The following is a 13,037-nucleotide window of genomic DNA, read 5'->3' as shown; positions in this document are numbered from 1 at the left end:
GCAAGGAGATCCTACCAGTCCATCCTAAAGGAGATCAGTCCTGAGTGTTCACTGAGAGGACTGATGTTGAAGTTGAAGCTCCAATACTTTGGCCACCTGATGCAAAGAACTGACTCATTTGAAAAGACTCTGATGATGGGAAAGATTGAAGGCGGGAGGAGAAGGGAACAACCTAGGATGAGATGGTTGGATGGCATCACCGACTCAATGGACATAAGTTTGGGTAAACTCTTGGAGTTGGTGGTGGACAGGGAGGCCTGTGTGCTACAGTCCATGGGGTTGCAAAGAGTCAGATATGACTGAGCAACTGAACTGAGCTGAACTGATGTCAAAGAATATTATGCTTATGTTCTTTTCTAGGATTGTGTGTATGTGTGTGTGTGTGTGTGTGTGTGTGTGTGGTCTTACCTTTAGAATTTTAAGCTATTATGAGTTTGTTTTTGTGTATGGTTTGAGGGAATATTTTAATCTTATATTTTTACATGTCACTGTCCAGTTTTCCCAGCACCGTTTGTTGAAAAAATTGTATTTTATTATCTCCTTTGTCTTTAATTGAGTATAGATGTGTTGGTTCATTTCTGGACTCTTTATTCTGTTCCACTGATATGTATCAGATTTCTGTAGCTTCGTTGTAGTCTAGTCAGGAAGGGTGATAACCCCAGCTTTATTCTTTTTTCTCAGGATTGCTTCTTCAAATCATTCTTTTGTGATTCCATATGAATTTTAAGATTATTTTCCCTAGTTCTGTGAAAAACATACTGGATACTTTGATAGGGATTGCATTATATCTGGATATTCTTTAGGTTTTTGACACTTTAATAATATAAATTCTTTCAATCCTTATCAAAATGCTCGTGACATTCACAGAACTAGAACAAATAATTCTAAAATTTATGTGGAAGTAAAAAGATAAAGAAGCTGAATATCATTCAGCCATGAGAAAGAATGAACATCTTACCACTTACAACAAAATGGGTGAATTTTAGGGCATTAAGCTAAGTAAAATATGTCAGAGAGAAAAAGATACATACTATATGTTTTCACTATTTGGTCAAATTTAAAAAAAAAAGCCCAAGCATATGGAGTTACAGAACAGATTGTTGCCTGAGCCGGGATGTAGAAATTGAGCAAACATGGATGAATGTTGTCAAAAAAGTACAAATTTCAGTTATAAAATGAAGAAGTCATGGGGATATAATGTACAACATGGAACTATAATTAATATAATTGTACCTTATACTTTAATGTAGCCAGGAGAGGGAATCTTGCAAATTCTCATCATGTGAAAAAAATGTAACCATGTATGGTAATGACTGCTAACTTGATTTATTGTAGTGATTCAATTCAGTTCAGTTCAGTCGCTCAGTCGTGTCCAACTCTTTGCAACCCCATGAATCGCAGCACGCCAGGCCTCCCTGTCCATCACCAACTCCTGGAGTTTACACAACTCATGTCCATTGAGTCTGTATGCCATCCAGCCATCTCATTCTCTGTCATCCCCTTCTCCTCCTGCCCCCAATCCCTCCCAGCATCAGGGTCTTTTCCAGTGAGTCAACTCTTTGCATGAGGTGGCCAAAGTATTGGAGTTTCAGCTTTAGCATCATTCCTTCCAAAGAAATCCCAGGACTGATCTCCTTCAGACTGGACTGGTTGGATCTCCTTGCAGTCCAAGGGACTCTCAAGAGTCTTCTCCAACACCACAGTTCAAAAGCATCAATTCTTCGGTGCTCAGCTTTCTTCACAGTCCAACTCTCATATCCATACATGACCACTGGAAAAACCATAGCCTTGATTAGGAGAGAAATAAAATAGAGGAGAGCAAAACAATATAAAAAATCAACAAATGGTTCTTTGCAAAGATCCACAAGAATGACAAAACTTTAAATACATTGCTTAAAAAAAAGGCAGAAGATTCAACTACTCAAAATAAGAAATGAATGCTGTGAGCATTACTGCTAAAATAATAGAAACAAAGAATTCAAAGAGAACACTATATACAATTGCACATCAGCAGATTAGATAATCCAGACAAAGGGACAAATTCCTAAAATGTTCCATCCAAGACTGAATCAAGAAGAAATAGAAAATCTGAATAGACCTATAATTAGTAAGATGATTGAATCAGTAATCCAAAAATTCCAATAAAGAACAGCCTTGTGCCACGTAGTTTCACTGTTGCATTCTACTAAATATAATTAGTTAATAATCATCACTTTCAAATGCTTCTCAAAAATTGAAGAGAAGGAACTCTCTCTAACTCATTCCATGAGGCCAGTATTAATCTTCTACCAAAGCCAAAAGAAAACAATACAAAAAAATAAAACAATAGATGGATATACTCGTGAATAATAATAGAAATATCTTCAGCACATACTAGCTAGCTGAATGCAGCAGCACATTAAATGGATTGTGAAAAATAACCAAATGAGATTTATTCTTGGAATCTAAAGATGGTCAGAAAGATTACATTCTCTACGCATGGACATCACCAGATGATCAACACCGAAATCAGACTGATTATATTCTTTGCAGCCAAAGTTGGAGAAGCTCTATGCAGTCAGCAAAAACAAGACCGGGAGCTGACTGTGGCTCAGATCATGAACTCCTTATTGCCAAATTCAGACTGAAATTGAAGAAAGTGGAGAAAACCACTAGATCATTCAGGTATGACCTAAATCAAATCCCTTATGATTATACAGTGGAAGTGAGAAATAGATTTAAGGGCCTAGATCTGATAGACAGAGTATCTGATGAACTCTGGATGTAGGTTCGTGACATTGTACAGGAGACAGGAATTAAGACCATCCCCAAGAATTAGAAATGCAACAAAGCAAAATGGCTGTCTGAGGAGGTCTTACAAATAGCTGTGAAAAGATGGGAACCAAAAAGCAAAGGAGAAAAGGAAAGATATACCCATTTGAATGCAGAGTTCCAAAGAATAGCAAGGAAAAATAAGAAAGCCTTCCACAGAGATCAATGCAAAGAAATAGAGGAAAACAATAGAATGAGAAAGACTAGAGATCTCATCAAGAAAATTAGAGATACCAAGGGAACATTTCATGCAAAGATGGGCTAAATAAAGGAGAGAAATGGTAGGGACCTAAGAGAAGCAGAAGATATTAAGAAGAGGTGGCAAGAATACACAGAAGAACTGTACAAAAACGATCTTCATGACCAAGATAATCGTGATGCTGTGATCACTCACCTAGAGCCAGACATCCTAGAATGTGAAGTCAAGTGGGCATTAGGAAGCATCACTACGAACAAAGCCAGTGGAGGTGATGGAATTCCAGTTGAGATATTTCAAATCCTAAAAGATGACGCTATGAAAGTGCTCCACTCAATATGCCAGCAAATATGGAAAACTCAGCAGTGGCCACAGGACTGGAAAAGGTCAGTTTTCATTCTGATTCCTAAGAAAGGCAATGCCAAAGAATGCTCAAGCTACTGCACAATTGCACTCATCTCACGCGCTAGTAAAGTAATGCTCAAAATTCTCCAAGCCAGGCTTCAACAATATGTGAACCATGAACTTCCTGATGTTCAAGCTGGTTTTAGAAAAGGAAGAGGAACCAGATCAATTGCCAACATCCACTGGATCATCGAAAAAGCAAGAGAGCTCCAGGGGAAAAAAAACATCTATTTCTGCTTTATTGTTTATGCCAAAGCCTTTGACTGTGTGGCTCACAGTAAACTGTGGAAAATTCTGAAAGAGATGGGAATACCAGACCACCTGACCTGCCTCTTGAGAAATCTGAATGCAAGTCAAGAAGCAACAGTTAGAACTGGACATGGGACAACAGACTGGTTCCAAATCAGAAAAGGAGTACATCGTGACTGTATATTGTCACCGTGCTTATTTAACTTATACTCTGAGTACATTATGAGATACACTGGGCTAGAGGAAGCAAAAGCTGGAATCAAGATTGCTGGGAGAAATATCAATAACCTCAGATATGCAGATGACACCACCCTTATGGCAGAAAGTGAGGAGGAACTCAAAAGCCTCTTGATGAAAGTAAAAGAGGAGAGTGAAAAAGTTGGCTTAAAGCTCAACATTTAGAAAACAAAGATCATGGCATCCGGTCCCATCACTTCATGACAAATCGATGGGAAACTGGAAACAATGTCAAACTTTATTTTGGGGGACTCCAAAATCACTTCAGATGGTGACTGCAACCATGAAATAAAAAGACACTTACTCCTTGGAAGAAAAGTTATGACCAACCTAGACAGCATATTAAAAAGCAGAGACATCACTTTGTCAACAAAGGTCAATCTAGTCAAGGCTATGTTCTTTCCAGTAGTCATGTATGGAAGTGAGAGTTGGACTATAAAGAAAGCTGAGCACTGAAGAATTGATGCTTTTGAACTGTAGCATTAGAGAAGACTCTTGAGAGCCCCTTGGACTGCAAGGAGATCCAAACAGTCCATCCTAAAGGAGATCAGTCCTGACTATTCATTGGAAGGACTGATGTTGAAGCTGAAACTCCAATACTTTGGCCACCTGATACGAAGAGCTGACTCATTGGAAAAGATCCTAACGCTGGGATAGATTGAAGGCTGGAGGAGAGGAGACAACAGAGCGTGAGATGGTTGGATGGCATCACCGACTCGATGGACATGGGTTTGAGTAAACTCCGGGAGTTGGTGATGAACAGGGAAGCCTGGCATGCTGCAGTCCATGGGGTCACAAAGAGTCGGACACGACTGAGAGACTGAACTGAACTGAAAGATGGTCCAATGTATGGAAAGAAATAAATGTAATAGCTAAGAGTAAAACACTGATGCTTTTTCAGAGAATGATGCCTGCTTTTGCCATTTCTACTCGACATAGTACAGGAGGACTCTGCTAGAGAAGATATGCAAGAAAAAAGATATGAAAAAAAATCTATATTAAAAAAGAAGCAAAAAATCATCCTTCTTCACAAATGAAATGGTGTAATGTATAGAAACCCTCAGATTACACACAGACACAGACACAGACACAGAACCAATGCACACATTTGGACTCACTAGGGAAATTCAGTAAAGTTGCACAATAAAAAATCAACACACCTAAGTTATTGTGCTTCTACATGCTCAAGAAGAACAGTTCAAAAAAGAATAAAAATTCTTAGCAATAAACTCAAGTAGTGAGGCAAAACTGTACTATCATTCAATGTGGAAGGGATAGATTTTTTTTTCAACAAATTACATTGAGTAAAGTGAAAAATGAAGGTAAGATAGGTATTTTTTAATTTATAATGAGATCCAAAACAGAGTCCTTTCCTTGGGATGAGAACAATCCCTGGGATGATCAGTCCTTTCAGTTTGGCCAATGAAAGGGCAGTGTTTTGTTTTCTCTGGGATAGACATTCATCCTGGATACAGATTTCCGTTTCCTGCATGCTATGCTTCTAGGTGTATTACCAATCGTCACGATGTCCCACACACACTGCACCGGAAATGAAGTGTGACAATGAGCAACTGCTCATGAAATTCACTGGTCCTTCCCTTTTCCAACCATCCTGAAGCAGGTGGCCCAACACAACAGTGGAATGGGTTTTTGAGGACAGAGAATCTGTGTCCCCTACGTGGAGATTCCTTGTAGGAATGGTGCACTGTTCTTTGGGGAGGTGCAAAATTTCTAAATCATCATCCTTTATAAGGATTTCTCCCAAAACCAGGACTCAAGGGTCCAGGACACAAACAAGTTTGTCCCATTGCAGACTTGATTACCTTCTTTGTGACCATATATTATTTGTCCCTGCTCTCTCCACATACTGACCTCCATAAAGTCAGGAAATCTAGTTCACTTTTGTCCTGTTGTACCCCAGCAGCTAGCATATTGCCTGCTCTGTGTAAAAATCAAAGTTCTAATGAATGGGTAAACCAAATGTGGTGCATCCACACAGTGGAATGTTTCCAGGCTTTCAAAGAAGGAAATTCAGATACACGCCACAATAAAGATGAACCTTAAGGATATTACACTAAATGAAATAGGCTAGTCACAAAATAACAAATACAGATAACTTCATTTATATGGCCTACCCAGAACAGTCAAGTATTTAGAGACAGCAGAATGGAGGTTTCCAGCATTTGGGGAATTTTATAGAAATAGAGAGCTGTTGTTTAATGGACATAGAATTTCAGTTTTGCACATTCTCAAGATTGGTTACCCAACAATGTGAATATATTTAACACTGTTGAACTGTACACTTAAAAATAATTAGCCTCCAAAAAAATAAATAAATAAAAATATTTCCATTTATATATTACCAAAATAATTATGGTAATTATTTTACCATAATTTAAAACTCAACTTCCCCCAAGACTCTCCTTAATGTAGACCTGCTGATTGTCTGGAATCTCATCTCCTCTCTCTCTTGCCCTCTCTTGGCTCAGCCACACTAGCTTTTTCACTGCTAATTAAACATATCAAGCTCATTCCCATGAGCTTTGCCCATGCTGTTCACTCTGTCTAGAATAATTTTCATGCCCAAATCTGTCTTGCCAAACTGGAGCACAATGCAGATGCCACCTGCACAGAGGGGTACCCCAGACCTCTGGGTAAAGCTGCTTTTCCCATCTCTCTTTATTGACGTTCTTACTGCTTCTGAAATCACTTTATTTAAACATTTATTCTCCTGTAAGGTGTCTCTTGTCGATGCTAGATGAGGGTGGCGGCACTGCCTGTCTTGTCGCTGTGATTCCTGCTACCAGCCTCTGTGTCAACTGAATGAAAATGTAAACGGAAAAGTGCTTCACAAATAAAAACAGTTCACAAACTGACTGGGAGAAATGAACCTCAGTGGGTACAGACTTTCTGCTCAGGGTGATGAAAAGCTTTGGAACCGGTGATGAGGGGGCTTCCCAGGTGGCTATAGTGGTAAAGAACCCACCTGCCAGTGCAGGAGATATAAGAGACCAGGTTCAGTCTCTGAGTCGGGAAGATCCCCTGGAGTAGAGCTCGACAACCCACTTCAGTACTCTTGCCTGGAGAATCCCATGGGCAGAGGAGCCAGATGCCATGATTTTAATTTTTTTAATATTGATCTTTAAGCTGACTTTTTCACTCTTTTTTTTTCTTTTTAATTTATTTTTTTATTGAAGGATAATTGCTTTACAGAATTTTTGTTTTCTGTCAAACCTCAACATGAATCAGCCACAGGTATACATATATCCCCTTCCTTTTGAACCTCCCTTCCATCTCCCTTCCCCTCCCACCCCTCTAGATTGGTACAGAGCCCCTGTTGGAGTTTGCTGAGCCATACAGCAAATTCCCATTGGCTATCTATTTTACATATTGTAATGTAAGTTTCCATGTTACTCTTTCCATACATCTCACCCTCTCCTCCCTTCTCCCCATGTCCATAAATCTATTCTCTATGCTTGTTTCTCCATTGCTGCTCTGTAAATAAGTTCTTCAATACCATTCTTCTAGATTCCATATATATGTGTTAGAATACAATATTTATCCTTTTCTTTCTGACACATTTCACTCTGTATAATAGGTTTTAGGTTCATCCACCACATCAGAATTGATTCAAATGTGTTCCTTTGTATGGCTGAGTAATATTCCTTTGCATATATGTACCACAACTTATTTATCCATTCATCTGTCAATGGACATCTAGGTTGCTTCCATGTTCTAGCTATTGTAAACAGTGCTGCAATGAACATTAGGGTACATGTGTCTTTTTCAATTTTGGTTTCCTCAGGGTATATGCCTGAGGAGTGGGATTGCTGGATCATATGGTGGTCTTATTTCTAGCTTTTTAAGGAATCTCTATACCATTTTCCACAGTGGCTGTATAAATTTACATTCCCACCAATAGTACAAGAGTATTCCCTTTCCTCCACACCCTCTTCAGCATTTATTGTTTGTAGACTTTTTGATGATGGCCATTCTGACTTATTTAACTTATATGCAGAGTACATCATGAGAAACGCTGGACTGGATGAAGCACAAGCTGGAATTAAGATTGCCAGGAGGAATATCAATAACCTCAGATATGCAGATAACACCACCTTTATGGCAGAAAGCAAAGAAGAATTAAAGAGCCTCTTGATGAAAGTAAAAGAGGAGAGTGAAAAAGTTGGCTTAAAGCTCAACATTCAGAAAACTAAGATCAAGGCATCTGGTCCCATCACTTCATGGCAAATAACTGGGGAAACAGTGACAGACTTTATTTTTGGGGGCTCCAAAAGTCACTGCAGATGGTGACTTCAGCCATGAAATTAAAAGACACTTGCTCCTTGGAAGTTATGACCAACCTAGACAGCATATTCAAAAGCAGAGACATTACTTTGCCAACACAGGTCTGTCTAGTAAAGGCTATGGTTTTTACAGTAGTCATGTATGGAAGTGGGAGTTGGACTATAAAGAAAGCTGAATGCTGAAGAATTGATGCTTTTGAAATGCAGTGTTGGAGAAGACTCTTGAGAGTCCCTTGGACTGCAAGGAGATCCAACCAGTCCATTCTCAAGGAAATCAGTCCTGAATATTTGTTGAAAGGACTGATGTTGAAGCTGAAACTCTAATACTTTGGCCATCAGATGCAAAAAAAATGACTCATTTGAAAAGACCCTGATGCTGGGAAATACTGAAGGCGGGAGAAGAAGGGGATGACAGAAGATGAGATGGTTGGATGGCAACACTGATTCAATGGACATGAGTTTGAGTAAAGTCTGGGAATTGGTGATAGACAGGGAGGCCTGGTGTGCTGCAGTCCAAGGGGCGGCAGAGGCGGACACAGCTGAGCAACTGAACTGAACTGACTGAGACCTGTGTTGGTATTAAGATCACTCATGACAGTTTTGTTGCATCCTATGGATTTTGGAAAGTTGTGCTCTCATTTTTATTCTTTTAATTATTTCCTGATTTCCTCTTTGATTTCTTCATTTACCCATTAGTTTGGGTTTTTATGGTGTTACTTAGTAATATGTTTTTTTTTTTCGTTATATGTATTTTTCTCATTTTATTTCCTATAATTGATTTCTGGCTTCATACCTTTGTGCTCCAAAAATGCAAAAGCAATTTTCATACTTTTACATTTGAGGCTTGTTTATTGGGCTATTGTGATCTACCCTGGAGTATATACTCCATGTGCACTATAAAAATGTGTGTCGTGTTGTTTTTCTGAATTGAATCTCCTGCATGTATTTATTAAGTGAAAGTGAAGTAGCTCAGTCATGCCTGACTCTTTGCGACCCCATGGACTGTATCCTACCAGGCTTCTCCGTCCCTGGGATTCTCCAGGCAAGAATGCTGGAGTGGGTTGTCATTTCCTTCTCCAAAAGATCTTCCCAACCCAGGGATTGAACCTGGGTCTCCCGCATTGTAGGCAGATGCTTTACCATCTGAGCCACCAGGGAAGTCCTGTATTTATTAAGTACAACTATTCTAACATGTCATTCAAGACCACTGTTGATTTTCTGTCTAGATAATCAGTCCATTGATACAAATGGGATGTTAACATTTCCTGTTGTTCTTATATTATTGTCAATATCTCCCTTTATATGTCAATATTTACTTTATCCTTTAGTTTCTCTTCTCTTAGGCACATATATACTAGCAAATATATATATATATATATATATTAGTATATACTCTTCTTGTGTTGATTCCTTTCACATTATATAATACCCTTCTTTGTCTCATGTAATAAAGATAAATTTGTTTTAAAGTCTATTTTGTCTGATATGGATACTGCAACCCCTCTTTCTTATAATGTTCATATGCATAAAATATCTTCTTGCAGTCCCTTACATTTATCCTTTGTGAAAATTTTAGCTCGGAAGTTAGTCTCTTACATGGAGCATATATGTGTGTGCTCAGTCACTCACTCACGTCTAACTCTTTGCAACCCTGTGGACCTTTTAGCCCTCCAGGCTTTTTTGTCCATGGAATTTTTCTGACAAGAATACTGGAGTGGGTTGCCATTTCCTTTTCCAGTTGATTTTCCCAACCCAGGGATCTAAGCCACATCTCTTACATTTCCTGCATTGGCAGGTGGATTCTTTACCACTGCACCACTTGAGAAGCCCCAGCATTTATATGGGTTTATTTATATGGGTCTTATCCTGTCAGCCACCCTGTGTCTCTTTACTGAATCATTTACTCCATTGGCACGTAAAGAAATTATTGATATATATATATATATATATGTAATTTAAAAATTTTTATTACTCATTTTCCAGTTTTTTGGATAATATATGTCATTTGAGAAAAATTATTTTTAAGTAATCCATGTTGCACCAATTAATCAAAATTTCCAAGTCTTTCTTCTCTAAGGCTGGGAACAACTTTGTGAAAGCAGGAAAATACACAAATGAAAATGGAAAAGTAGGGAAATGGACAAAAGAAAATGAACAGAAAAAAAATTCATTAGAGAGGAAAACTTCAACAGGTGAGTATACAAATCGTCTAAAGTGTTGAAGTCAAAGAAATGGAAATTTTAAGAAATTAACAGAAGGAGCAAATTCAACATTCAGAATCTAATCAAAGAATAGGAATTTCTTCTTTTAAGGTTTTGAGTCCTTCTTCAAGGACATGTCTTCAGACTCAGAATGATTTTCCTTTTCTCAACTACCATCTGAATGAATCGTTTCAGAGCCCTCTTTATGTCCTTATTTCTCAGACTGTAGATGAAGGGGTTCAGCATGGGTGTGACCACAGTGTACATCACCGAGGCTGTTGCACTTGAGTATGAGCTGTGGGTAGCAGCCGAGCTAAGGTACACTCCTAGGCTTGAACAATAATATAAGAAGACAACCGAGAGGTGTGATACACAGGTGGAAAATGCTTTATATTTCCCCTGAGGTGATGAGATTCTATGTACAGAGAACACTATCTTAGAGTAAGAATAAAGAATACCAGCCAGGGGGCCACCACCCAACAGCACTGCTGTAAAATACATAATCATATCATTAAGGAGAGTGTCACAACAGGCAAGTTGTACAACCTGTTTGATTTCACAGAAAAAGTGGGGGATTTCCAAATCTGTACAGAAGGACAGCTGTAAGACCAGTAAGCTTTCTAACAAGGAGAGCAGGGCACTAATGATCCAGCACACCAGCACCAGCAGTCCACAGAGCCAGGGGTTCATGATGGCTGTGTAGTGCAGGGGGCGGCAGATGGCCAAGAAGCGGTCATAGGCCATCACAGTCAAAAGAAAATCATCCAGTGCTGCAAACAGTATGTAAAAATACATCTGGGTGATGCACCCTCCATAGGATATAACTTTGCTCTGGATCTGTATATTTATTAACATCTTTAGGACGGTTGTGGTAGTGAAACAGATGTCAACAAAGGACAAGTTGGAGATGAAGAAGTACATGGGAGTGTGAAGATGGGAGTCTAAACTGACAGCCAGGATGATGAGCAGATTTCCAAACAAAGTGATTAGATACATGGAGAGGAACATTCCAAATATGAATGGTTGCAGTTCTGGTTCCACTGATAAACCCTGAAGAAGAAATCCTGAATTTTGTGTATCATTTCCTGGCACCATGTGCTGGTGTTGATGACTAGAAATAAAAACAAACACATATATGAATTTGCACAGATGGGTATTATTCATTTGAAATGCTACAATGTATAAAGTAAGTATATGTATTGAATATAATATATATACATACATACATGTATTGTCTGAATCCTCACATTTAAGGGATGTTCTGTGACATCTCTGACTAGGAATTCTGTTAAAAAGAGAGGAAGTATGTGGTCTTGAGTGGGAAAAAAATATCTGAAGTTCTCAGGTGATCCTAGATTACAATGTGAAGAAATTTTTCAGACTTTCTCCTAAGGAATCATGCATTAAATGATTTTAATGAGAAATATTTTCATGCATTTGAGGAACATACAGTGAGTACTGGCCATTTTCTAGGTTTTAGATGCTGAGAAACAAAAGCCAAAAATATAAGAACAGTGAAAATATATAAGAAAATAAGTATCATATATCATGTGATGTAGTGACATGTGAAGAAAGAAAAACAAGTATAAAAACAATGGATGAGGGCTTATTTATTACTGAGAGTTCAGTAAGATCTAAATACGATGAAGATAAAATTACAAAGTTGATAATAGTTATTAATATATATGCATCTAAAATAGAGGAACTGACATGTCTAGTGCAGTTATTGAGACCTAAATGGAGAAAAGTGACAGCAGCACAGAGTAGAGGATTTTATCACCCTGACCACAATGAATAGATCACTGAAACCTAAAGTCAACAGGAAACAATAGCCTTCTAAGAAACATTGGATCTGAAGGACATGATAGACTTTATACAGAGCGTTCCATCCAAATACACATTCTTCTCAGGTGCAAATGGAAGCTTCTCAAGAATAGACCATATGTTGGAAAACAGTACAAGCCTTAACAAATTTAGACAACTGAAATTATATCAAGCATTTCCTGATCATGATGGTATGAAACTACAAATCAACTATAAGGAAAAGCTGGAAAAATATTGCACATGAAATAACATGCTACTTAACAGCAATTAGAATATTACAAATCAAAGGAGTAATAATATTTATGCATGCAAATGAAAATATGACATACTTAAATCTTTTTGATAAAAGAAAAGTAGTAATAAGAGGGAATGTGACAGTAATTCCTACCTACCTCAAGAAACAAGGAAGATCTAAACAATCTAACTTTACATCTAAAGGAAATAGAAAAATAAGAACAAAGAGCCAGAAGTCAGTAAAAGAAAGAACATAATAAAAGTCAGAACAGCAATACATGAAGTGAAAACGATTAAGATGTTGGGGGAAAATCAATGATTTGGTTCGATCAAGCTGGTTCTTTGAAAAGAGAAACAAAGATAGACAAAACTTTACTAGATTCATCAAGAGAAAAGGGAAAAAAAAAAAAAGAGTCTCTGATCAGTAAAATCAGAAATAGGGACTTCCCTAGTGGTCCAGTGGTAGAGACTTTCCTTCCTGTGCAGAGGGTATGGGTTCAATGCTTTGTCATGGAACTAAGATCCCATATGCCTTGTGGCCAAAAAAACAAAACATAAAAACAAGAGCAATATTGT

The 13,037-nt window shown here is 38.1% G+C and overlaps 1 protein-coding gene and 1 non-coding gene across 2 annotated transcripts; both read right to left on the bottom strand.

The window, feature by feature from the left end:
* Positions 1–9,288: 9,288 nt before the first annotated feature.
* On the bottom strand, positions 9,289–9,360 carry TRNAC-ACA (transfer RNA cysteine (anticodon ACA)). The gene has a single exon. It is a non-coding gene; the product is annotated as a tRNA-Cys (tRNA).
* A 1,169-nt stretch (positions 9,361–10,529) lies between these two features.
* LOC128050591 (olfactory receptor 7A17-like) lies at positions 10,530–11,567 on the bottom strand. The gene has a single exon (XM_052642870.1). The coding sequence runs from the start codon at positions 11,565–11,567 to the stop codon at positions 10,530–10,532; it is 1,038 nt and encodes a 345-aa protein (XP_052498830.1).
* Positions 11,568–13,037: the final 1,470 nt, after the last annotated feature.

The sequence above is a fragment of the Budorcas taxicolor genome, chromosome 7 (assembly GCF_023091745.1).
Source record: "Budorcas taxicolor isolate Tak-1 chromosome 7, Takin1.1, whole genome shotgun sequence".
NCBI lineage: Eukaryota > Metazoa > Chordata > Mammalia > Artiodactyla > Bovidae > Budorcas > Budorcas taxicolor.
This window is presented reverse-complemented; position numbering and strand designations above follow the sequence as displayed.

Bases quoted from the DNA above. Each gene is read 5' to 3' on its own strand.
- LOC128050591 (XM_052642870.1), bottom strand. From the start codon at position 11,567: ATGAATAATACCCATCTGTGCAAATTCATATATGTGTTTGTTTTTATT.